The sequence below is a fragment of the Macaca mulatta genome, chromosome 1 (assembly GCF_049350105.2).
Source record: "Macaca mulatta isolate MMU2019108-1 chromosome 1, T2T-MMU8v2.0, whole genome shotgun sequence".
Lineage (NCBI taxonomy): Eukaryota > Metazoa > Chordata > Mammalia > Primates > Cercopithecidae > Macaca > Macaca mulatta.
The window spans coordinates 180,796,712-180,824,520 of NC_133406.1; the positions used below are offsets into that span (position 1 = coordinate 180,796,712).

The 27,809-nt window shown below is 34.6% G+C and overlaps 1 protein-coding gene, 1 long non-coding RNA gene and 1 pseudogene across 4 annotated transcripts in view; 2 read left to right on the forward strand and 1 right to left on the reverse strand.

Annotated features, from left to right (window-relative positions):
* HOOK1 (hook microtubule tethering protein 1) overlaps positions 1 to 27,809 on the reverse strand; it is a 301,302-nt gene that overhangs the window by 34,791 nt on the left and 238,702 nt on the right. For both annotated transcript variants that reach the window (XM_077988418.1, XM_028833105.2), the window contains 9 exons: positions 27,244 to 27,329; positions 20,015 to 20,087; positions 15,575 to 15,625; positions 14,240 to 14,372; positions 12,366 to 12,433; positions 10,529 to 10,591; positions 7,054 to 7,137; positions 3,878 to 4,044; positions 489 to 629 (listed from right to left, as the gene is read on the reverse strand). In XM_077988418.1, coding sequence (XP_077844544.1) covers positions 489 to 629; positions 3,878 to 4,044; positions 7,054 to 7,137; positions 10,529 to 10,591; positions 12,366 to 12,433; positions 14,240 to 14,372; positions 15,575 to 15,625; positions 20,015 to 20,087; positions 27,244 to 27,329 — 866 coding nt within the window. The remainder of the gene's footprint in view (positions 1 to 488; positions 630 to 3,877; positions 4,045 to 7,053; positions 7,138 to 10,528; positions 10,592 to 12,365; positions 12,434 to 14,239; positions 14,373 to 15,574; positions 15,626 to 20,014; positions 20,088 to 27,243; positions 27,330 to 27,809) is intronic.
* On the forward strand, positions 515 to 21,761 carry LOC114672222 (uncharacterized). The gene is made up of 2 exons (XR_003722454.2): positions 515 to 646; positions 21,324 to 21,761. It is a non-coding gene; the product is annotated as an uncharacterized LOC114672222 (long non-coding RNA).
* LOC693766 (mitochondrial import receptor subunit TOM22 homolog pseudogene) lies at positions 16,905 to 18,509 on the forward strand (annotated as a pseudogene). Its single transcript, XR_003722452.2, has one exon. The product of XR_003722452.2 is annotated as a mitochondrial import receptor subunit TOM22 homolog pseudogene (transcript).

The window sequence follows — 27,809 nt, forward strand, 5'->3', positions numbered from 1 at the left end:
GACAGACTGTTCACTGAGTAACATTTCATAAGAAAAAAGTAAATATAAACTTTATATTGCCAAATGACAATCCTCTCTAAAAGAAAGTTAGGATTCTTGCCTATATTTGATCTATAGTTTATTAAATGTCAAAATATGGATTGAGAATACATTTCCTTACACAAAAATTTCACAAAATATGATAGGTACAAGCAAGTCAAGTTAAACATATCTATAAGTACTCCGTTTACAAAATTTTAATTAAAGGTCTCATTTTGGATTTATGGGTTCTAATGTGAAAATGCCTTCAGAAGAATTGAGTATTATCCATGAACTGCAAGCCCAAACAACAAACATAAAAGAAGTTAAAACTATCAGCCTGGATTAAAAACTGATCAATACTTGACATACAGGAATAATCCTATGAATCCCTGATTAAAATATGAAATACTTGAATTGACTAAATGGCTCAGAAATGGCATAATTATACTTTTTAAGACATGTCATACCTAAGAACATCTATTTCATCTTTCAGGGCTCTTGTTTCTTCCGCAAGACTAGTTAGTTCATCATTCCTATGCTGGAATTCGATTAGCTGCTTTTCAAGTTCTTCACAGTGAACACGGTAATCATCTTTTGCAGCTTCAAGCCTGGAACAAATAAAAAAGTAAGTATTTATAACTTCTATGATTTGTTATAATTACATAATTATATAACTTGCATGACTATATATGCAAATGCATATATAACACTCAACACAATAAAATATTTGATGATGAATAAAACATGTATCAATAAATGCCAAAAGACTGAAATACCATGGAACATATTCTCTAATAATAAAGGTTAATTAAATTAGAAATCAGTCGCAATAAGAAGTCTAGAAAAGCTTTAAATCTTTGTAAATTAAACAACACATTCCTAAATAACCCACAAGTCAAGAAAAAAAATCACATTGGAATTTAGAAAATGTTTCAAACTAAACAATAACAAAAAGACAAGCAATCAAATTTGGGGGACAACACTAAACCAGTGCCTCTCAGTTTTAAAGGTTTATGTTAGAAAGAAAGAAAGGCTTAAAATCAATGATCTAAGTTTCAACTTTAAGAGGCTAGAGAAAGAAGAGAAACATAAATCCAAAGAAAGTATAAAGAAAGAAATCTAAAACCAATAATATAGGAAGCCAATAAAGGATGTTTGAAATATTAAGAAAACTGATGAACCTCTAGCAAGAGTGATCAAGAAAAATGAAAACCCAAGCAATATCAGGAATGTAAAAGAGTATGTATCATCATATCTGCCATAGTCATTATAAGGATAAAAAGAGAATATTATGAACAACTTCATGTCGATAAATTCAATAACTTAAATAAACATATACACTGAATTTTAAGGATAAGAAGAGAATATTATGAACAACTTCATGTCAATAAGTTCAACAACTTAAATAAACACATACACTAAAAAATACAACTTACCAAACTGACACAAGATGAAATAGGAAATCTGAAAAGCCCTATGACCATTAAAGAAATTAAATTTGTCAGCAAAAATCCACTCACAAAGAAAACCACAGGTCCAAATTGTGTTACTGATAAACTGTATCAAAATTTCAGAAAGAAATAACATTTTTACATAAACTCATAAAATAGAAGAAGAGAGAATATGCCTCAGTTATTCTATAAGACGTAGAAGTCTGATAACAAATCCTGAACAAGACATTACAAGAGACAAAAGTCAGACCAGTATCTATTATAAAGACAGTTATAAAAATTATTTTAAATTATTAACTGAATCTAGTCATATATAGAATAAAATACGAACAAAGTGGTTTATCTCCAGAATGTAGGTTTTTAACATTCAAAAATCAATCAATATATTAAAAGAATGAAAAAGAAAAACTACACCATCTTTTCAAGATGCAGAAAAATCATCAGACAAAAATCAACACCCAATCATGATTGAAAAAACAAAAACAAAAAACAAAAACCTTTTAGCAAAGTGGAAACAAGGGGAATTTCCTCAATCTGGCAAAAAGCACATTGAAAAACTCTACAGTTAACACCATAGTTGATGGATCCTAATTGCATATGATCCTTCTAAGACCAGAAAAAAGCAATGATGGCTGCTCTTGCAATAAGGCAAGCAAAATAAATACAAGACAGAAATAATGAAAGGAAGATGTAAAGTTCTATTAATAGATTAAATGACGATAGATTCCATAGTCTGTGTTCTTCTAAAATTCATGTTAAAACCTAATCCCCATTGTGGTGGTATTAAGAGGTGGGGCTTTTGGGGAAGTGATTAAGTTATGAGGGCTCTGTCCCCATTAATATGATTAGTGCTCTTATGAAAGAGGTTAAAGGAACCTAAGGATTCAGCGAGAAGAAACCATCTTGGATCCCTCAAACAGACACTGAATCTGCTGGTGCCTTGATTTTGGAGTTCCCAGTCTTCAGAACTGTGAGTGGTAGATTTCCATTGTTCGCAAATTACCCTGTCTAAGGTATTTTGTTAAAGCAGCAGGAATGGACTTTTTAAAATCCAAACAAATTACCAGCTCAATAAGTGAATTTAGAAACTCTGCAAGATATAAATGTTTCAATATATTTAAGATACAAGTTTCAAGATGTAAGATCAAAGTTTCAATATATAATTTTACATCTATCTACAGATTAGCAGCAAATTTTCACAATAATTCTGAATTTGCATTTACAATAGCATCAAAAACAAAAAATACTTGGGTATAAAATTATACCCAAGCAGCACTGCCGAGTGAAAATAAATACTTAAATAAATGAGACCACATTCATAGATAGGAATTTTCTATAAGATACCAATTATACAACCCAAATCATAATCCTGAAAAGGTTTTTAAAAGAAACTGACTAGCTGATTCTCAATTTTATGGGAAAATGCTAAAGACTCAGAATAGCCAAAACAAATTTTGAAAAGAAAGAACAAAATTGGAATACTTACACTACCAGATCTCAAAAGTCATACTGTAAACCACAGTAATTAATATAGTGTCATATAGGCATAAATTTACTAACAGAAATGAAATGAGAGTCCAGAAAAAGATCCCAATTTTAATGGTTATATCATTTTTCACAATAATGTGAAAATAACGTGGCTTATAAGAGAATGTTCTCATTCTTAGGAAGTATGCACTGAAATATAAAGGGGTAAAGAGACATGTGTCCAACTTTCTCTCAAACGGTCCAGATAAAAATATGCAAATTACATGACTATATACAGAGACTGCTAAAGCAAATGGAGAAAACTGGAAAATAAATGTTGAACCTGAGTAAAAGGTGTAAAGAAGTTCCTTGTAGTATTCTTATAACTTGTTTTGTGAGTTTGAAGTTATATCCAAATTAAGTAACAAAAAATGTATAGTACAATTAAAGTGCCTGTCCTCAAGGTCTTCTAGTTCAAGGCTCAGTGGTAAACACACAAAAGATAATCAATCTTTATTAAAGGTAAGAATACATGACTTTGTTAAAGAATATACAAGTTAAAATGAAAAGCATCTACTTGGCTTATGATTTACATTTTTTCCATTTATTACAGGGTTACCTATCCTATTTGAGAAACTTCCAATTCTCCCTAGGTTTCAGCAATCACTCCCTTGAACTCCTATTGGCTTTCCTGTGGCCTTGATTTGGTCCTTAACACGTATTTAAATAGTTTTGTTTTTATGTGTATCTCCCACTTCCTAACTGAATCTTAGCCCTGTGAGAGCAGGAACCACTTATACCATTTGGTATTTTCAGGAGCTTAATCAGTATCCTAAAGATGCTTAACAAAGCTTAGTAATTAGTTGTTAATACTGTGACTTTTTGCTACTAATATAATAGACAGAACTCCATAAAATGATTTCCATTAAAAATGCTACCTGAAGTTTTCTTCCTGTAATTGTTCTAGTTGTAACTGTGCATGAAAATACTTTTTTGCAACCACTGTGTTTGGATCATCAAAAGAGCCATCCAACTGGTCAAGTTTTTCATTCATCATCTCATTTTCAGAAACCAGAGAATTCTTTTCATCTTGAAGTGTAGTCACCTAAGAAACAAATACACACACATAAGCACCAGTAGAAAAAACAAACAAATAAAAACTCTTATTAGAGTCTAGAGTTCAGATTCTAGATCTGACTAAGCCATTAAATAGCTTGGTCTGTCATATTAGATGAGTTCTAAGGATCCTTCTGAATGTAGAATTCAGAGTCTAGGACATTTAAGTCAAACAAAAGAAATCAAATCAATACACATATGGAGAAAATAGAGTAAGTATATCTTTAAAATGCTATGCCTGCCTTTGTTTGGGGAAGAAAATGTTTTCAAGTCTCTAAAATTGGATGCACAAATGAAACTTCAAAAAATTAATTTGTCTCCCCTTTTAGGTATAAACTAATTTATAGAATGATGTCACCTACTAAGCCAAAATATACACACGTATGTTCAAAGTTATCATGATAGGTTTAGAGTACACAATTGTCAGTCACACATCACATATTCAAGAAATAAGCACATTTGGTTAATGAATCAATAACAAAAAGCTAAGCTGTTTCCATTTGCACATTTAAACTGTTTGCTTATGATTTAAAATGAATAAAAACATCTTAGTATAGAACCACATCAATATCAATACCTGGAGCAACTTTTTTTACTCATATTTTTAAAACATGCGTGATTTTCTCTCCTGGTTCTACTTCTTTTCCATTTAAAAACATCTTTAAAAATGCATAGCTAAGGCTGTGTCTTTTCATAAGGCCAGAAGTTTTACATATGATTAAGAATTAGTTTGAAAAACCATTGATTAACCTTTTCTGATTTCCAATGTATTACTGAACAAGTTTGCTATCCATATTTTCAAAACATGTAATTCAATCCAGTTATTTAAATATGACTACACGTTGACACAAAGAATAGGAAATTAACATCAAATGATTGCCCTGAACATAGTATATAGGCAAGTTACTGTCTTCTAAATGAGAAATACAAAGTCTGGGAAACTGTTCCTGGGCAGACAATATAAAGAAATAACTTTCTGTTCCTAAATTCAATGCATGCACCCATGCCTATTATGTAAACTGTTTAATGACTACTATTACCTGCCATGCATAATAATTCGAAGTGATTCAGATACAAAAAAGAATAAAGAGTTTCTGCCCTTAAGACCCTTACAGTAGAAATATAAACAATTATGTAAAAGATGTTGAAGGTGCTTTGACAGAAGTACACTATAGGGTAAGGGTAGGGCACAAAGAAGAAAATATCTCATTCTAGCTTGAGTGTAGGGGCTGTCAAAAAATGACTGACAGAGGAAAAACAACACCCTCAGTCATCAAAACTGGGTAGGACTCCCCTAAAACAGAATAAGACCAAGGGCAAATTTTAGTTTTGAACACCTGGTGAATAACCAATCTTGCTCCTATCCATATGCTTCAGTGTAGCTCCAGAGGCATTTCTGGCACAGACATGAGTAAGGAGGGTGCCAGACAGGCACATTCCTTGTTCCCACCCTAGAACCATGACTCAGAGCGCTGGTCAGGCATCTCCTTCAGCAAGCTCTCACGGTGATAAGTTCCATCTGCACCTGCCTCTGTCTCTCTCTGTTTGGGATTTCTGCACTTTTCACCTAAAAGCAGATCATATACCCTTCATTATCTGTTACAAACACATAAATCTTTAAATGTGGAATTTTGTGTTCTTTATTGAATAATAATTTCTCAGAAGACTGTACTTAGATCCTACGAGAGAATGGTAATATCTGAATGGCTCAATCTTCCTATGAAGTATTTTACAGGGTGAATATGATCCTATTTAAAATGAACACATTTCAGGTACTTTGCATGTGTTTGAAGGTGTATGTTACAATGTGCAGTTAGGAAAGGTGTGAAGGAGAACAGATTAAATTTCCCCTGCTTGAGACACTTACTTCATTCAAATACAGAGGACTGGTTTCTTCAGATGAATTTAGAAGACCTGAATTCCAGTGCTCCCACTGCACTAAGTGACTAGTCACCCTAACCAAGTCTTTTCCTTTTCCTTATTTGCAAATGCTTGAGGGTTAGAAGCATTATCCAGCCCTGTCATTTTAGATATTTACTTCCTTTAGCAAGGATAATACTACCACACCTTCGCTCCTTGCCCTTACACTTTTCAGAGAATCAACTACAAAGTTAGCTCATTATTTAAACAAAAAAATGCCATTTACATACAGCATATTATGAAGGTACACTTAACCTTCTATACACCTTTTTCTAGACTTATTGCATAATATGCACATTTGTATTTTGATGTAACAGTAACATCATATGCAAACAATATACATAGCACTTCTGTGCCAGGCTCTAAGTGCTACATATATGAACTCATTTAACGCTCACGACGACTCTGGGAGATATATGCTATCATCACTCCATTTCTCAAAAGAAAAAACTGAAGTACAGAATAATTAAGTAATGTGCCTGGAGCAAATAACCAGCTAGTAATATGACCAGGTACTGAATGTAGGTAGCCTGGTTTGACAATCTGACCTCTTAACCATTAACTATTCTTGCTCATGCCAAGTTCGTTTTAACATACATGTGCATATAAGATTATAAACACACATGTTCATATATACATACATGTTAGCAAAAACTTGCCGTAAGAGACTACATACATATATATGAACATGTACTTGAATGTATTGGTAGGGGAAGTGTCAGGCACCACTTAATACTTTAATAAATTACCTCTATTTAATATTCACATATACAATGTGAAGTAGAAACTTTAATTTTCCCATTTTACAAAAATGAAAACAGAGTCCTTATCTAAATAGTTGAAATTCTACAATTAGTAGAGTGATTTTCTCAAAGAAAGTTAAGCCAGCAAATTTCAACTATCAAAGTATTTATGAAATTCATGCTTGAATATTCAAGCCTATAAGAAATCCTTTTAATGTTCCCTCCATGAAGTGAAACCTAATCTATAAAACATAGTGCCAACTAATTAATTACAATAAAAAACTTCTGTAAACTTAAAGAGGAAGTTTTTCTCAGCTCAGGGTTTCTTCCCGTACCTGCATATCCAATTCTTCACATCTTTGCCTCAGCTCTTCTTTTTCTGCTAGTGCTTCCTGAAGTTCTTCCAAGGCTTTTTTAAGCTGAAATACAAAATGTCCTAAATCTTAGTAAATCGTGTTTTGACACAAATATAGAAAAATAGAAAACATATACTCTTCCCACAACACACATATACACTGATATGGGAAATTATTTTTTAAATTTACCTATTAACAAATGAGTCTTACAACAAAAAAAGAGAATTTTAGGCCAATGTCCCTGATGAACATTGATGTGAAAATCCTCAACAAAATACTGGCAAACCGAATCCAGCAGCACATCAAAAAGCTCATCCACCACGACCAAGTCGGCTTCATCCCTGGGATGCAAGGCTGGTTCAACACACACAAATCAATAAACATAATCCATCACATAAACAGAACCAATGACAAAAACCACATGATTATCTCAATAGATGCAGAAAAGTCCTTTAACAAAATTCAACAGCCTTTCATGCTAAAAACTCTCAAAAAACTAGGTATCAGTGGAACATATCTAAACATTAAGAGCTATTTATGACAAACCCACAGCCAATATCATACTGAATGAGCAAAACCTGGAAGCATTCCCTTTGAAAACCGGCACAAGACAAAGATACCCTCTCTCACCACTCCTATTCATCATAGTATTGGAAGTTCTGGCCAGGGCAATCAGGCAAGAGAAAGTAATAAAGGGTATTCAAATAGGAAGAGAGGAAGTCAAATTGTCCCTGTTTACATGATTGTATATTTAGAAAACCCCATCATACCAGCCCAAAATCTCCTTAAGCTGATAAGCAACTTCAGCAAAGTCTCAGGATACAAAATCAATGTGCAAAAATCACAAGCATTCCTATACACCAATAACAGACAAACAGAGAGCCAAATCATGAGTGAACTCCCATTCACAATTGCTACTAAGAGAATAAAATACTAGGAATACAACTTACAAGGAATGTGAAGAACCTCTTCAAGAATAACTACAAACTACTGCTCAAAGAAATAAGAGAGGACACAAACAAATGGAAAAACATTCCATGCTCATGGATAGGAAGAATCAATACCATGAAAATGGCCTTACTGCCCAAAGTAATTTATAGATTCAATGCTATCCGCATCAAGCTACCACTGACTTTCTTCATGGAACTGGAAACGACTACTTTAAACTTCATATGGAACCAAAAAGAGCCCACATAGCCAAGACAATTGTGGGCAAGAAGAACAAAGCAGGAGGCATCACGTTACCTGACTTCAAATTTTACTACAAGGCTACAGTAACAAAAACAACATGGTACTGGTACCAAAACAGATATATAGACCAATGGAACAGAACAGAGGCCTCAGAAATAACACCACACATCTACCACCACCTGATCTTTGATAAACCTGACACACACAAGCAATGGGGAAAAGATTCCCTATTTAATAAATGGTGTTGGGAAAACTGGCTAGCCATATGCAGAAAACTGAAACTGGACCCTTCCTTACACCTTATACAAAAATCAACTCAAGATGGATCAAAGACTTAAAGGTAAGACGTGGGACCATAAAAATCCTAGAAGAAAACCTGGGCAATGCCATTCAGGACACAGGTATGGGCAAGGACTTCATGCCTAAAACCCAAAAGCAATGGCAACAAAAGCCAAAATTGACAAATAGGATGTAATTAAACTAACGAGCTTCTGCACAGCCAAAGAAACTATCATCAGAGTGAACAGGCAACCTACAGAATGGAAGAAAATTTTTGCAATCTATCCATCTGACAAAGGACTAATATCCAGAATCTACAAAGAACTTAAACAAGTTTACAAGAAAAAAGCAAACAACCCCATCAAAAAATGTGCAAAGGATATGAACAGACACTTCTCAAAAGATGACATTTATGCAGCCAACAGACATATGAAAAAATGCTCATCATCACAGGTCATTAGAGAAATGCAAATCAAAACCACAATGAGATACCATCTCACACCAGTTAGAATGGCGATCATTAACAAGTCAGGAAACAACAGATGCTGGAGAGGTTGTGAAAAATACGAATGCTTTTACACTTTTGTTGGGAGTGTAAATTAGTTCAACAATTCTGGAAGACAGTGTGGCAATTCCTCAAGGACCTAGAACTAGAAATACCATTTGACCCAGCAATCCCATTACTGGGCATATACCCAAAGGATTATAAATCATTCTACGATAAAGATACATGCACATGTATGTTTATTGCGGCTCTATTCACAATAGCAAAGACTTGGAACCAACCCAAATGTCCATCAAAGATAAACTGGATTAAGAAAATGTGGCACATACACACCATGGAATACTATGCAGCCATAAAAAAGGATGAGTTCATGTCCTTTGCAGGGACATGGATGAAGCTGGAAACCATCATTCTCAGCAAACTATCACAAGATCAGAAAACCAAACATCACGTGTTCTCACTCATAAGTGAAAGTTCAACAATAAGGAGCATGGGCACAAGGAGGGGAGCATCACACACCAGGGCCTGTTGGGGGTAGGGGCTAGGGGAGGGATAATATTAGGAGAAATACCTAATGTAAGTAACGGGTTGATGAGTGCAGCAAACCACTATGACACATGTATACCTATGTAACAAAACCTCATGTTCTGCATGTGTAACCCAGAACTTGAAGTATAATAATAATAATAATAAATGAGTCTTAATTTGCTGTCTTTGTGTGAATTATATTTACATGACCTCATTAACATTGAAGGCTATGGTCCCACAGAAGTAAATTTTATGTAAATCCCTGCAAATTACTTTTACAAGTATTAGAGAAGGCATTGTTTAGTTTTATTACAGAAAAAAAGTTTAGAAAAAAACACGGCAAGTTTACATTTAAATAAATTATTTCTTTAAACATTTTCTTTTGAAATACTTCTTGAGTTGACTGGTGACACTCATAAAAGAACATGTGTCTAAAAATATAACAGAAAAAGTACTTAACGCATTTGCCTCTCCTCTTACCCTTTATTCTATAACCCATATTGGATTATAAATGGGAGAAGAGTGTCTTTTCCCCCTATAAAACAGTCCTGAAAGAAAGGAGCCTTGAATACAGGGCCTTTGAGCTGTTTCTTCAATATCAAGTGAGAGGAGAGCAACAGTGAAAAAAATTACATTACTAGATAAATTAAAACTTAGCAGGGTTTGTTTTTAATTGTCCTCTGTTTCACTGTGTAACCATACAGCATGGTCCAAACTACATTACAAGTGTCAGAAAGAATGTTCAATGTCACTTAACCCTTTCAACATGATCACAAAAACCTCTGGAGACCAACACCACTTCCATTCAATTGGGATCTTGCAGAAGAATCAACTAAATTTCATGGAAGAAAATATTCTTGTATATGCTCTTTTTGTAAGCCTTATGAGAGTAATTGGCAAAGAAACCCTAACATTGCTTTCAACATTTTTCTTCTATACTAAATTACTCACCTGTTGCTCCAATTCTCCAACAGCATCATTCAGAGGAAAGCTCAATATTTCTTTACTCATCAACTAGGAAATTAAAATAATAAAATTAAGTATAACAATGTGATGTTTATGAAGTAAAATATATTTTCTTGAAAGGATAGTAAAATGATTTATATTTAGCTTTTCCTTGCCTTAATTTGAGGATTCTTAGAACACTATTCAGATAAAAACTTTATTGGAGGTTTAACTTAATAACACAAATTCAAGCATATTAGTGAGGACACCTAAGTAAACTGTGCTTTAAATACATAGATATATTCAAAATACTTGTGTACTGAAGAATTTCAATACAATTTCTAAAAGACATATTACTGATGAAGAGTGAACACATTAAATAATTTTAAAAGGGATTCGTATACATTGTAAGTTAATACTTTTTAAATGCAGCCTTTTTGAGAAGTCATTTTAAAAGTAGAAGTTACGATTATATGAAAAAAAAATCCTGTAAAATAACTCTTTGAGATGAAAGGCAGATTTACTTATGTACAGGGACACTCTGAATCCAAACTAACAATGTAAACTCAGGGAGTATAGACTACCAAAGTCTTGTATGATGTCTCCCTCTAAGTCATGCCCCTTCCAAACTCTGCTTTTCCTGAGGTCTCCTCTGCACTCCATCTCAGCCTTTTAGGCTAATATTAAGAATCAACACTGTATCACATTAATTCTGAATCCTTCCTGGCTCCACTTACATAACTGGACTAGCTTTAATCCAGCTTACCTGGCTCTAAAACCTAAGTACCACAATATTTGCTCACAGATCTAACATTTTGAAAATGCATATGGTATATATAAATGAAAAATTCAGGAAAGATTGTCATAACTGACAGAAAAAAAAAAAAGAAAAAAGAAAAACTCCTGTCAGGTCAGAGACTGTTTATCCTGCATTTCCTGCTTAGTTGAAGTTATTTAAAGGAAGGGTCCCCAACCCCCGGGCCACAGACTGGTACCAGTCCGTGGCCTGTTAAAACTGGGCTGCACAGGCCGAGCACGGCGGCTCACGCCTGTAACCACGCCTGTAATCCCAGCACTTTGGGAGGCTGGGGCAGGTGGATCACGAGGTCAGGAGATAGAGACCATCCTGGCTAACACGGTGAAACTCCGTCTCTACTAAAAATACAAAAAATTAGCCCAGCGTGGTGATGGGCGCCTGTAGTCCCAGCTACTTGGGAGGCTGAGGCAGGAGAATGGCGTGAACCCCAGAGGCGGAACTTGCAGTGAGCCGAGATCACGCGCCACTGCACTCCAGCCTGGACGACAGAGCGACAGAGTGAGACTCCATCTCAAAAAAAAAAAAAAGAAACTGGGCTGCACAGGAGGTGAGCGGCAGACAAGAGAGCATTATTACCTGGACTTGTCACTGTCAGATCAGCAGCAGCATTGGATTCTCATAGGAGCAAAAACTCCACTGTGAACACTTCTTATGTGAATCTAACGCCTGATTATCTGAAGTGGAAGAGTTTTATCCAAAAACCTTCCCCCCGCCCGCCACCCCGGTTGTATGGAAAATTTGTCTTCCACAAAACTGGTCCCTGGTGCCAGAAAGGTTGAGGACCACTGATTTAAAGAGATTTGACAATATTAATTTATTAACCAGCTTTTAAAATGTAAAGGTACTAAAATTGGGCTTAAAGGCCTTTTAAAATATTTTGGGGGGTAGAAAAGGAAGACCCGCTAGCTAAGGGTAAGTAAGCCTACAACAAAGAGCAAGTTTATAAAAAGAAAAGTATAAAGTATGAAAAGTTTTATATAATTTGGTTTAGGATTTTTATACTCATAAGAACATGATATAACTTACCTCTTGAATAGCAGTCATGACCACATGTTGAACTGACTCTTCCAGTGTCATTATATTTTGAATATGTTCTATGATTTAAAAAAATCAAATCTGAAAAAAATCTACTCTTTACATGTAGTACCTCAGCCATCAAATTAACAGACTGTAAGAATTCATTTACCCACAGATAATCCTTTATGTAAATACATTATTTATCTACCAATATGTCTTCCTTCCTCACCAAGATAAACTGAGTATTGTTAACCAAATGAGTTCATTCTTTCAAGACTGAGATGGTTGCAGTCAGTACCTTGAAATCATTTCAAAAATCAATTAACATGGCAAAGTACAAAAGTGTGAAAACTTTTAAAAAGTTATGTATCTAGGAATCGAATTCCTTTTTAAAATGGGACAAAATTGCTCAACAGTGCTTAGAAGTAAATTATGGAAATATTACATATAATATTAAAATTTGTAGGACACAACAAAATAATCACTCTAAGGCAAAAGTGCCACTTAAAATGTCAGTTATAGCTTAGAATAGGAACAGCTGATTAATTCACAAGAAAAACGAATGAGATAAAAGAGGACAACAAAATTAAGTAGTAAAAACAAAATAGAATCAAAGCCAAAAGTTGGCCCTTTGAAAAAGACTAGTAAAACTTACAAACCTGGTAAGATTAATTAAGCAAAAATAAGTTACAAATAACCAGCAATTAAAATATTAACAAAGCATTAATCAATGAAAAAACAAAAAGAATCACAATTACAACAAAAAATTACTAGATTTATAAATAAATTACTACTTGTCAATTTGCAATTAAATATTTAGAGAAGTTTTAACCTTCCATGAGCTAATGTACATGCTTTTATGAAAAACCCAATATACAGATCTTTAACATTATTCATAAGCGAGAAATAAAAGCCTATAGAGAAGTGCTGGATTGTCCTAGAAAAAAACTTCTAGTAAATAGTAGAGATGGACTAATATAAAAATTATCTGACACCTAGTCACTGTCCTCTCATAAGTGATAAACTACAATTAATTTCATGTATTTTGTTTTATTTTTCTCCTTTCGGAGTTTGTTAGTAAATTTATCCCAACTTCTATCCTTTCTCCATTAGACAATGTTGAATGTTTTCCAAGGCCCTGGCTTGAAGTATTTTGCATTTTGCAAACTTAAGCACTCAACATTATTCTTTCATAAAGGTAGTGTACTAAGAACAAGTTTGGATGAATCATGTAAAACAAACAGCAGCGTCAAAGGTCTCACCACCTAGACAGATTCAAGCCCTCAAGGGAAGGAGGTCTGGGCCTGTTCAGTTCATCATTCATCATTACATGCAACCAAATATGATCCTTTTGTACTCAGCAAAATATGTATCACTGTGTTTGGATATACCAATATAATGTATCAATTCCATTTATATCATTAGACCACTTATCTGGAGGATATATTGGACAGATATGCTTCTGAAAAGAGCAGACTATTATCTGAAGAAACCTGAATTATAAATTAGTAGCTGAATATTTATTTATGAAAACTGAATCCACATAAAGTTCTTACATGTAAAATAGACATAACGTAGCAAATGAATAAGTACAATTTTTATTGAATATCTACTAAATTTTATTTACTGGAAATATATTAAACTAACTAAACTAAAATACATTTAATTTAGCCACTGAATATGAATATCAGAATCCAGGTACAAACAGGACACTCAGGGTATGCCACTTTTCAATGACAGAGTTGGGCTAGAATTCAGATTTTCTGGTTTACATTCAGGGTGCTTTCTGCCAAGTTTTAATAGTACACTTTAATGCTAGCTTGTATAGTAATGTAGATTGTTTCTAGAAAGTAGAAATCCTCAAATAATTGAAATTCACTTACCTTGCTTCTTTTCACAGTTGATCGCACAACCTAAAATAAGCTGGAGCAACCTCCCAAGCTCCACTGGATCTGAACATTCAGTTATTTGGTTTAAATCAGGGACAAGTGCTTCTGAAATCTGCTGCCCCAAAAACTACAATATTAAAATAAATTAGATCACTCATTTATGCCGGCCGCATATAATTTGCTACATTTAATATTGTTACAATGAAAAATTATAGATTCATGAAAAAACTAAGATAAACTAACAAATGACAAATCAATAATTATTGATTAAAACCAGGTAGCAATGTTCAGGCAACATTCCAAAATTCTGAGTAACCAACCGAAAGCACTATACTCCCTTTTGGTTTCACATCAAATATCCTTTGATTCCACTATCAGAGAGAAGAATTTAATTTAAGAAGCACTTGGCCTAGTCTATTATGACAAAACTTATTCGTGTCCATTAAATAACAAGCTTATGTTAAGCCAAAGAATATTAATAATATTTTCATATATAATCAATTAACAGAGAAACACAATGTAAACCACTGCACTTTTACAAATGAACAACAAATCTAATGGATTAATTTTTTTTCCTGGTCTTATCTTTCTTTTTCTTATTCTTTACCTGATTAAAATGGTTCTTGGCATTAAAAAAGCTTCAAAATTAGTTTTAGGTATTTAATAAATTGAAAGTTTTTAGAGAGTATTAAACATTTTTGGGAGAAATTACAAGTTTAATTGTGTGACAACTTTAAAAAATAGAAACAAAAATTCTTCAATGGAAAAGTCATTCAAAAGCTGCCCATCATTAAGCAATAAACTCTCATATCAAAAACCCTACTAGAGAACTTGTTATGATGCTGAATAAGAAAAAAACAAACTGTTTTACTAACGTACTATCTAAAGTGACTTTATAATACTACTTTCATTTTGCATTTTTTCCAACTTACTTGTATGAGCATAATCTCAGTTATGTCTTTGCTATTGTTTACACTAGGAAGAAATGTCAAAATAATGCTTTAAATAGAAAATTACTTCAATTAAAGTCTACTTTATAGTATTGCACAAAATCAAATTATATTAAAGATGAAGATAATTCTACTTGAAAATAATCAATGTGGAGAGTATCAATACCTAAGCAATGTTATCTTACAAATCAATATATCTAAGCTTAAGCTTGTTCATTTTCACAAATGAATATTCCATAAAAATGGCAATAAAACATGTTCCAATTATGACTTACATTCCAGTAAAATATTATAAGCAAACAAAACAAGTGATTTTTCAGTCTTAAAGTAATTTTCACATAGCATTTTGCATTTAAACAAAGTCAGATGTTTTTCATACCTCATGATAATAACTCATAATTCCTTGAAGAACCTTCTTTAAATTACTGGCCTAATGTGAAAAAAATAAGAGATTCTTATTTCAGATTAATAATGAAAGAAAAGTTATGCCAGCATGAAAGACAATAAAAATTCTCCCCTAATTAAAAAGGACAACAAAAACATTATAATAGAGTTCTGTAAATACAAACACACGATGCTTTTTAACCATCAGAGATTTAATCAGTGTTTAGTTAAGTAAGGTGATTTTATTTAAAGTGCGCCACAATGAACCCAAGGGACAGCTTTAAAAATTTATATACGGGCATGTCCACCTCCAGTCATGAGCAAGTTAACTGGATTTTGGTTTTCTCTCCTGTCACTAATAACTAGAAAACAAGACAAAATACATTAAACAATTGTTTTCAAGCTTTAGACAACAAGTAGTACAGAACTCTGCTTTCTGAAAGAACGAAAACAAACAGAAAATGAGCCCTACACTAGTACAAGCTTTCTGTCTTGAGGCAATTTTCAGACTACAGCGTAGGGAAGTGGAAACCAAACCAAGCCTGCTGTTCTCACTGACTGAAGAGACAGACATCAGAAGTTCAGGAAGGCCTGGGCAGTTTGAATTTGCAGGGCAGACAGATGAAAAGATGGGAGCTATGGAAAAAGCGAGCTCTGGAGATTTGTGTAAAATGGTTCCTTTGACTCTTTGGCTAAATACCAGTTTGCATGCGGATGGGTGAAACTCAATGTTCTTTCCAAAGAAATAACAATCCAGGGAACTATAAACTGAACCATTCCCAAAGATTGCATAGGCCAAAAGATTTTTGAAATTCTCATTAGCCAGAATGAAGACACCACGCTACATGCACAAAGCATTCACTAAAGACCCCAAAAAGGTCACAGTTTAGTAATGGGTCTAACTTAGTCCTAAAGGAAAGAATAACTTTAGCTCTGCCCCCACCACAGCCAAAAATAGGCCTTTCAAAGATCAAACTGATTCCAAGTACCTTAGCTGCTTGCAAGAACAAAATTCAACACTCCTCAAAAGAATATACTTAATTGGGAGGCCAGGTGGGTGGATCGCCTGAGGTCAGGAGTTCAAGACCAGCCTGGCCAACATGGCAAAACGCTGTCTCTACTAAAAATACAAAAATTAGCCAGGTGTGGTGACGGGCACCTGTAATCCCAGCTACTTGGGAGGCTGAGGCAGGAGAATCACTTGAACCCGGGGGGCGGAAGTTGCAGTGAGCCAAGATTGCACCACTTCACTCCAGCCTGGGCATAAGAGCTAAACTCTGTCTTGGAAAAACAAAACAAAACAAAACTTTAAAAAATCAGCACTCAGTCATGGCTGCCGCCGTTGCTGCTGCCAGTGCCGGGGAACCCCAGTCCCCGGACGAATTGCTCCCGAAAGGTGACGTGGAGAAGCCTGAGGAGGAGCTGGAGGAAGATGACCATGAGGAGCTAGATGAGACCCTGCCGGAGAGACTATGGGGCCTGACGGAGATGTTTCCGGAGAAGGCCTGGTCCGCGGCCGGAGCCACTTTTGATCTTTCCCTCTTTGTGGCTCAAAAAATGTACAGATTTTCCAGGGCAGCCTTGTGGATTGGGACCACTTCCTTTATGATCCTGGTTCTTCCCATTGTCTTTGAGACTGAGAAGTTGCAAATGGAGCAACAGCAGCAACTGCAGCAGCAGTAGATACTTCTAGGGCCTAACACGGGCTCTCTGGAGGAATGCCAGGGGCTCTACCCTCACTTCCTGGAAAGATCTAGATTGTTACTGCTGTTTGAGCTGTCTCAGTGGGATAAGTTTGAAATTCAAGTGTTTGAACTGCTGATTATTTGGGATTTTTTTTTTTTAACTTTGGCACATTGATCTATCTAAACCTGGCGGGGAGAATTCTCCCCACACTGTCTCATGGAAAGACTCAACTTGCAACTGTGCCCTCCACACTATCCTTACTTCTATCTTCACTCTGATACCAGAGTGCAGCCATGCAGACAGTTATTCCTGCTCTGGCCACCCCACTCCTTTCACCAAATTGCTCCTAACTAGAAGATGTCACTTTCCCCTTGTGCGTAGGAACCGATGACAGTGGGAGGGATGTGCCCCTGACCATTAACGATTGCCTTTTTTATTTTTTAATTTTTTTTTAAAAAAGAATGGAACTGTTGGGGAGGGACATGCACGCAATGTGAAAGACAAAATGCATTACACCTATAGTGTAAAGTGGCCACTATGAATCCCTCTGTATGAGAGGAGGGAGGCTGGCTGCAGCTTCAGCCACAGAATGGGGACTGTGGAAGACAGATCAGGAGTTCATTTCCCCTGCACAGTTTGGTTGTTAGACCTGTGTGTGTGTTTAAAAAAAACAGAAGTCAGTGCTCACTTTTTGTATTTAAATATTAAAAATGACTCCAACTGAAAAAAAAAAATCAGCACTCAGTAATAAAATTCATAATATCTTGCGTAAAATTAAAAAATTACTACACAGAAAGCAGAAAAATGGGGAGCAAAATTAAGAGAAAACTCAGTCAATACACATGGGCTCAGAAATGAAAGATAAAAGAATTGAGAGACAATGTTAAAACTTCTAGTTTAAAGATGTTCAAGGATTTGAACAAAAACATGAACATAAGAAATAAGTTTTTTACAATAAAGAATCAAATAGAGATTGTCAAACTGGATAAAATCATAAGACCCAACTATTAGGTGTCCACGTGAAACACTTTCAATAAAAAGACATAGGTAGATTAAAGGAATGGAAAAAGAAATACTAATGAAAAATACAATCATAAAAAATCTGTAGTGGCTACATTAGTATTAGACAGATTTGATTTCAAATAAAAGAATATTACCAGGGATAAAGAAAAGCATTTAATAATAAGTGAATTCATTCAAGAACACATAAGAAATATAGTGTGTAATAAACTTAATAACAAAAATTCAAAATACATGAAGTAAAAAACAAAAAAAAATGCAAGGAGAAATCAACAAAATCGAAATCATCACTAGAGATTTAAGGGCCCTCTTCAGAGTCTATACTATACCATACATATAGGATAATAAGAGAAAATATCAATAAAGATGTGAAAAATACCACTATCAACAAACTTGACAAATTCTATATTTATATAACAACTGTAGAATGCATGCTGTTTTCATATACACATAGAACATTCACCAAGACAGACCATATGTTCAGTCATAAAATAAGATTCAATAAATGTAAAATAACTTCTCAGTACAGAGCATGTTCTCAGATCTATTAGAAACCAATAAATAAAAGAAAAGCAACTGGAAAATCCTCAAATATTTTGAATTTGAATACCTACTTCTAATTTACTCATAGGTCAAAGGAGAAAACACAAGGGAAATTACCAGATATTTTGAATTGAATGAAAATAAAATAACAGTCTGTCAAAATATGTGAGATATGGCTAAGATGCTGCTTAATATTAGGGGAAAAGGGGATTTAAAGTTGATTATTTAAGTTTCCATCTTAAGAAGCAAGAAAAAGAAGAATAGATTAAGTGAGAGAAAGGAAATAATAAAAATCAGAGAGAAAAATCAATGGAAAACATAAGCTAATCCCTTAAAAAATAAATAAGTAAAACTGAAAAACATCTACCCAGACTTATCAAGGAAAATACATTCAAAAGACACAAATAACCAATAGCAAGAAAAGAAAAGGAAACATCATTAAAGATCAGTTATTAGCATATTATTAGCACAGTAATTCAGTTAAGAACTGTGTATCAACAAATCATATATCCTATATGAAACAAATGTCCTACTTAAACTGACTTAAAAATAGAAAATCAGTTTGGCAGTTTCCTATAAGGTTAAGCACATACTTACACAACTTAGCAATTCCACCCAGAAATTCACCCAAGAGAAATTAAATATGTATCTATCTGAAGATTCATATATGAATGTTTGCAGCTGTTGTATTCACAATACTAAAAAATGATAAAAATTCAAACATCCATCAACAAGTGAATAGCTAAACAAACCATAAAATATCAGTTTAATTAAATACTACTTAGCAAAAAAGAGAAATAACTACTAATGCAGGCAACATGAATGAGACACAAAAATAGTATTACTGAGTGAATGAAGTTAGACAAAAAGGTAAACATTATATGATTCAATTTCTACAGAATTCCAGAAATGAACTCCAAAGTGACATAAAAGAGATCTGTAGCTACCTAGGGCAAGGCTGGGGGTAGGGATTAATAAAGAATGGGCCTAAAGTGCATATTTTGGGTTAATAGGACTATTTTCTATTTTATTATGATGGTAGTTACACGAGAGAACACGTGTTAAAACTCAAACTGTACACAATAAAAAGTACTACAAGTTAATTTGAAAAAAAGATTTGGTTAGCTTAGTGCTAATTTTAGGACTACCGTTTGGATCAAGTGCTTCTCCCATTTGTTCTGCATACCTTTATTCTCCAGTTGTCCCCAACATCCTCTTTAATTCGGCTTAACCAAGATTCATTAAACCAAGCTGCATCACTGAAACAACAATAACAAAAATACTAAAGATGAAAATGCTTTTATTACACAAAAAAAATTAAATAGAGACAACAGAGAAAGTTACTTTATGTCTTAAAGCCTATTCTTAATAACAATACTGAATATTACTTATATAGTAATAATTTATCATATTAAGTTATTTAAGTCATTTGCCCCTTCAGTTTAACAAACATTTATTTATTTATTTATTTTTTATTTTATTTTATTTTATTTTTTTTGAGACGGAGTCTCACGCTGTTGCCCAGGCTGGAGTGCAGTGGCGCGATCTCGGCTCACTGCAAGCTCCGCCTCCCGGGTTCCTGCCATTCTCCTGCCTCAGCCTCCTGAGTAGCTGGGACTACAGGCGCCCACCACCACGCCCGGCTAATTTTTTTTTTTTTTGTATTTTTAGTAGAGACAGGGTTTCACTGTGGTCTCGATCTCCTGACCTTGTGATCCGCCCGCCTCGGCCTCCCAAAGTGCTGGGATTACAGGCTTGAGCCACCGCGCCCGGCCAACAAACATTTACTAAATATTTAATACTAGGTGCCCTGCTGCCAGGAAGATGCAAAAGTCTCAACTCTGAAGAGGTAAAAAAAACCAACATTTTAATGAGTGTCTACTCTGTATCAAGCACTGTGCTTGATGTTGGTCCAAGTTATTTCATTTAAATATGATGGTAACTTGGCAAATACTCCATTATTATTTCCAGTCTTACTATTTAGGGAATTGAGGATGAGAGAGTCTAAGTAATTTGCCCTGGGTGATACTATTAATAACCCATGGCAAGGCCCAAAATTAATCTATTCAACTGAGTAGAATTAAGCAGAATGAGTTTAAATGAGAAGTCTACAAAGACAAGTTTAGTTTTAATGAAAAGCAAAGTCCCAAATTGATACTGATGGCCAAGACAAAGAATTGCTATACTAAATTTTCGTGTATTTAATAAGGTTTTGAAGAACAACATTTAACTATATATAGTGAACTACATTAACAGACTATATTCTAAACAAACATCTGGATGCTTTCTCTGGGTAAGGAATTGAGATTAATATGAAGATAATTTACCATTTTGACCTTAGAGAAGTACCTATTAAAGGAGAAAAGTAAAAAGCACAAATAACTACACTCAAAGGAGAATGTGATAAATGTTCTAAGGGTAAAACAACTTCAAAATCACAGAATGTTAGCGCTGGAAGAGGTCTTAAAAGTCTCATCTAAATTCTTATTTTACAGGTATGCCAACTAAAATGGGGAAAAATTAAAGAGCTTCTTTTCCAAGGTTGTAATTTGAATTTAAGAATGCAAAACTGAAACCTTTCTGCTCATATGTTCTAAAAGCAGAAGATAACTCCTCTGGCTATGACAACCAAAAAAATGGCTTCACTATTTTCAATTCATTTACTTGGAATTTGTAATCATTTTACTTTTTATTTATAATCAACACATAATAATTGTACATAACCATTTTCTTTTGAGCAGATTAATGTTAATTGTGCTCAACTTTTCCCAGATGCTAAAGCTGCAATTACCAAAACAATTTAAATATGTAAATGCTATACTGATAACAAGGTATTTACTTGAAATGACTGAATGAATTGAGTTAATGAGTCAAAACTGTCCAATTCACTTTGTTTTTATATCAGATTAAGTAATAAAAAGTCCTAACCAAAAGAGTTATGCCAGTTGTGATGTTTAATATTAGTTATGGGTCAACTTGGCTATGCCACAGTGACCAGACACTTGGTAAAAAACCATCTGGATGTTGCTGGGAAGGTATTCTCTAGATGATATTAACATTTAAATCAGTAGACTTTGAATAAAGCAAACTACTCTCCATAATGTAGATGGGTCTCATCCAATCAGTTGAAGACCTTAAGAAAAAGGCTGACCTCCCCCTAAGAAAGAGCAAATTATGTCAGCAGATGGCCTTCCAACTCTAGCTGCTCTTCTTTGAGTCTCTAGCCTGCTGGCCTACTCTACAGAGTTTAGACTTGTCATCCTCCACAATCACATGAGCCAATTCCTTTAAAAAAAAAAAATCTCGGGCTGGGTGCAGTGGCTCACACCTGTAATCCCAGCACTTTGCGAGGCTGAGACGGGCAGACCACCTGAGGTCAGGAGCTCGAGACCAGCCTTACCAACATGCAGAAACCTGGTCTCTACTGAAATACAAAAAAATTAGCTGGTCAAGGTGGCACATGCCTGTAATCCCAGCTACTCGGGAGGCTGAGGCAGGAGAATCGCTTGAACCCAGGAGGCAGAGGTGGCAGTAAGCCAAGATCGTGCCTTTGCACTCCAGCCTGGGCAACAAGAGCAAAACTCTGCCTCAAAAAAAAAAAAAAAAAAAATCTGTGTGTGTGTGCACATGCATGTATATTGAGACACAGATTATATACACACTCACCCTCTATTGGTTCTGTTTCTCTGAACAACCCTGACTACCACCCCAGTCTTCTAACTGACACTAAAAAAAATCCAAGTATATGATTCTATGCTATAATTACCTTTAGAAATTGGATCTAGATATAACCTATTTTTCTCTAGTTTTTCCAAGATAATTCCTTTTGTCTTACATTCCTCCTCATCTTCCTTTCTACCTCAAATCAGCTTTAGCCCAGAGAAATACTTCCTAATTTAGTAAAAATATATCTCCTGCTTTCTTGCACACAAATTCACCCTTCTCAAACAACTATAATGGCAGTCAACCTTTTCCACTATTAAACTTGATCTCCAACCTCAGAAACCTCAGGACATCTTTTTTTTATTTATTTATTTTGTGCTGCAACCTCTACATGTCTTAGAGTCTTGGCCCCCAATAATTAGCTCCTTTTCTTGTATTTCCCAGAATTTCAATAACACTCAAGGGATATCGAATAAGAAAGGGGACACAGGACTAATGAACCAAAACATGGTCCAATTATTTTCTAATAAAACTAAGTAAGAATTACTACATTTTAACTCCATCCAGGATATTTATCTTCAACAATTTTACCAACTGAATTCAGGTAGTAAGAAATACCCACTAGTTACTACAAACAATATAGTTGGGTCACTTCAATGTATACCCAGAACCTATTCTTCCAGAAATATCCCAAAATCTTCTCTATTAACCCATCAAAGTATGGTCTATATTTTGGACAGTTGGGTATAAAGTATAGATAGATGTTCATATAAGTATGTCCGTGGATAGATGTCCATAGATGGATGTCCATACTTACATGGACATCTATGTATACTGTATACATAACTATCTACACTTTATGTCCATACTTATATGGACATCTATCTATACTTTAGAAGCAACTGAATTTCATTTTATTAATACTCCAAAGTAAAAATCTATCAGGATGGTTTCAATACATTTCGATGATTACAGCTAGTTGGGAGCACTGAACTTGGAGTCAGACCAAACTGATACAAATCCTAGCTTTGTCATTTACTCATCATTTAACTTCCAAAAGCAATTTCAACTACTTATACCTCCATCCTCTTGTATACATTGAAGATAAAAATAACATCTACCTCACTAAACTAGTAAAATTTAAATGAAATAACTTCAAATGAGGTCTAGAATGATGCCTTTATATAGTAAATATTCAGATGTTGGCTATCATGGTTTATCATGTTAAATGCTCAAATATCTGCTAAGTGAATAAACAAATAAATGCATGATTCCTAAGGTCTCTGAATATCCTACATTCTCTGTCTCATTCTTCTCCCTCTCGCAAAAAAAAAAGGTTTAGTCAAAGACAACAGGAACAGAGAGGTCCACCGGTACTTAAAGTGATGAAGCTAAGCCTTTCTTTGGAAGATATGGCATGCACTGTTTATAGTTGTTCTGGGACGAATCCTATCTTCAAAAAAGATACGTTCAAGTCCTAACCCCTGTGAACATGATTGAAATAAGGTCTTCATGTATGTAATAAAGGTAAGATCAGGTCATAAAGAATTAGGATGGGCCCTAATCCAGTATGCCTGGTTCTCTTATAAGAAAAGAGACACAGACAGAGGTAAGATGGTCATATGAAGACAGAGTGGAGATATGCTGACACAAATCAAAGAATGCTTGGGACTACCAGGAGTTGGAAGAGGCAAAGGAGAATCATCTCCTAGAAGCTTTGGAGGGAGCACAGTCCAGAAAATAGCTTGATTTAGAACTTCTAGCCTCCAGAACTGTGAGAGAACTAATTTTTGCTGTTTTAAGGCACCTGGTCTGTGGCACTTTGGGTACAGTGGCCCTAGGAAACTAATACAGTTGTATAGTTTTTTTCCCATGTGTTTTTAAAAGAACTGAAGCTTCGGCTGGGCGCAGTGGCTCACACCTGTAATCCCAGCACTTTGGGAGGCTGAGGTGGGCGGATCACGAGGTCAGGAGATCAAGACCATCCTGGCTAACACGGTGAAACCCCACCTCTACTAAAAATACAAAAAAAAAATTAGCGGGGTGTGGTGGCAAGCACCTACAGTCCCAGCTACTTGTGAGGCTGAGGCAGGAAAATGTCATGAACCCAGGAAGCGGAGCTCACAGCGAGCCAAGATCACGCCACTGCACTCCAGCCTAGGTGACAGAGCGAGACTCGTCTCCAAAAAAAAAAAAAAAAACTAAACTAAAGCTTCTACATGCATCTGAAAAAGAAAGTATTCAAACTGAAGATAATAATTAAGGAACTGTAGAACCCTAGCAATAACTCCATGGCTCTTCATGTCTAAGTTAAACAGTTTAGACACCACTTTATAAAGATACTACTATTTGGAAAAATATCTGCCTCAAGTAAGTAGAAAAGAACTATTGGTTAAATTTTGCTACTTCCGTAAAAAGCAGAATTTCTCTTCTTACCTTCAGTAAAAATTTTGATGTGATAGGATGTCAGCCACAATAGCCATCAATGCAATATGTTAAAAATTATAACATATTTGAGCCGGGCACAGTAGCTCACACCTGTAATCCCAGCACTTTGGGAGGCCAAGGCGGGTGGATCACGAGGTCAGGAGTTCCAGACCTAGCTGACCAACATGGTAAAACCCCGTCTCTACTAACAATACAAAAATTAGCCGGGTGTGGTGGCATGCGCCTGTAACCCCAGCTACTTAGGAGGCTGAGGCAAGAGAATCGCTTGAACCTGGGAGGCGGAGTTGCAGTGTGCCAACATCGCACCACTGCATTCCAGCTGGGCAACAGAGCAAGACTCTGTCTCAAAAAAAAAAAAAAAAATTATAACATATTTAAAGTGCTTTGAAATGTTCAAAGACATATAGTAAAATTAACCTTTTAACCTGAATAAGACATACTGGTCCAACCAGGGAGAAAATGTATGTTTTATGTCTCACTATTCAGGGTCCAGACTTCTGAAAAGTTCCAAAACTGGAAAAGAGTTTAAAAAGAAAAATAAATAAAAAGTAGCCCCTGGATGATAAGGAGGCTCAGACACCTAAGAGCATGTAAAATCAGTGAATGAAGCAGAGAGAGGGAGAAATAAAGAGAGATATTTAGGGTTAATTTTAGGGCACTGGCCAATTATTATGAAGACAGAGAATTTCTGATTGGCTATTTTATTTTTCCTGCAGAAAAGCTCTTAGAAGACTATAACAAACAAAAGAAAGAAGAAATAAAGAAAAAGCAGAGAGAGGGAAGATCAGCATTAACAGCAAAATCCAACAGATCGTGGAAAAATTAGCTAAAATGTATTGACTCTACTCTAAACATCAGGTCTAGTGCTAGAGTATGGGAGGTCAAACAGCTATATGCGTCACATCATGGCAAAAACAGGTTTCTTTTGATTGTATCCTGGCGTAAAGCTACTAACGCCCACCAAAACATATAGAAAGGACAACTCTGAATGAGACTGTTGAAATGAGTGATGCATACCAGCCTTATATTCATACCAACCACAATGTTGCTGCATCTACACCAATATTCACAACACAGCATGATGAGAAGGCGGCAAGGCATAAATTCTAGTGACAAAAAACAATGATGACTGTCTCAAATCATCAAAAAAGGACTATGTCCAGAATGCTTGGCTCTGATGAATTAAATCATTTCAAAATCAACTCAAATATAAATAAATAAAACATTTAAGAAATATTTTTAAGACAGAATGGGAGTAAGAATATTTTAGAATAACTGTCACCTCCTCAGAAGTTAACATGTTAGTTAAGTTTGTCTTTTAAAGTATTAATCATAAATTAACCATTAAATCAGTCTAGTCACAAGAGATCATTTTGAAGATTCTAAATAAGTAGGATTTTTATATCATTTTAATTGTTTTTCTAAGACAGGCATAGAATTTTTGCGAACCCATCTAAAGGGTTTTCAATGTAAATCACAGCAAATCTTTACAAGATGATGGTGACAAATAATCTGACTATAAAACAGTGAAGCAGAGATAGGATTCCAGTCTCAAAGTAAGCTAATATAAAGTTGTTATAATTATTAATTAATAAATTGTGAGTGCAGAATTGGCCTTGTTCGTCCTACTTAGGGTACAGCTCGTATTATAGACTGTAACCCTAACCCTTACACAATATTGGCAAATATTAGGGGAAAAATGGATTTAGAATCTTTTGATATTATATGATTACATAAAATGAGTCTAGCCTAAACACAACCACTTTATTAATAGTTTTCCAGTATCTGTGACTTCAAATTTCATTCATTCCTCATTTCATTATTGGTGAACTCATAAATTACTACTATTAATTCAGAAATACATTTTAAAATTTAATACTTTAACATTTTTTCCAAATCCAATATTTTATGCTCCAATTATTTCTAAGATAATAATCTCCATGCAAGGATACCTTCAAATGACAACCAAAGAAAACACCATAAGCAATTATATCATTAACTTGTTTCTTTTATAGTTTTAAAATAGTGTGAACATGCTCATAACAAGTTTAAAATAAGTTAACTTGAATAAATAAGAATCCTGATCACATATTCGGTTAAAATGTATCTCTATGAACAAGTCAGGAATAATGAGGTGGTAAACTTTTTGTTCACTAGCTACAAGAATGCCTTGGTGCCATATACCTGAATATGTTACTGGGTAAGATAAAGTTGCAATAACCTTTGGAAGTTAAGTCCAAGTTTTCTTCCTTGTTATTTATTGGGTTTACAATGCTTTTCAGGGAGAGTCTGACCACTACTCACATTTGATGAAGAACTTGTGCCATGGCAACTCCACTAGTCAGCTGTTTGACATCTTGACAAGGTGAGGCAGTATTGAATGTCTGCAGCTAAAATGACATAAAGCAAATGATCTTACTGCCTCTTTATACCTACAAGGTAGCATTATAAAATACAAATATAAATTGAAAACAGATTTAAAAAAACCAAACATGGTCCTGTTTTGTTTAAATGTAGACCCAGACAAATAAATGGAACTATGCTAATATGTCTCTATGGCTGTGTAACTTTATAAAAAATAAACTAAACATTTCACAAAATCACGCCTAAGACATTAAAACACATTGATGCCATGCATAAGTAATACATAATTTGGAATAATACAAAGCCAGGTGTATAGCTCTAGTCTTGTGTTTTGTCTATATTTAGCAGAACATCAGAAAAAGAACTTAAAGATAACCCAATATTTGCAACTTAAATTTTCACTTATACCATTTGATACAAAAACAAAGGCTAGAAATGTCAAATCTAAAGCTACTTACGGTTTATCCATGAGCTCTGAAATAAGACAGGACTTCTACTTCCTATCT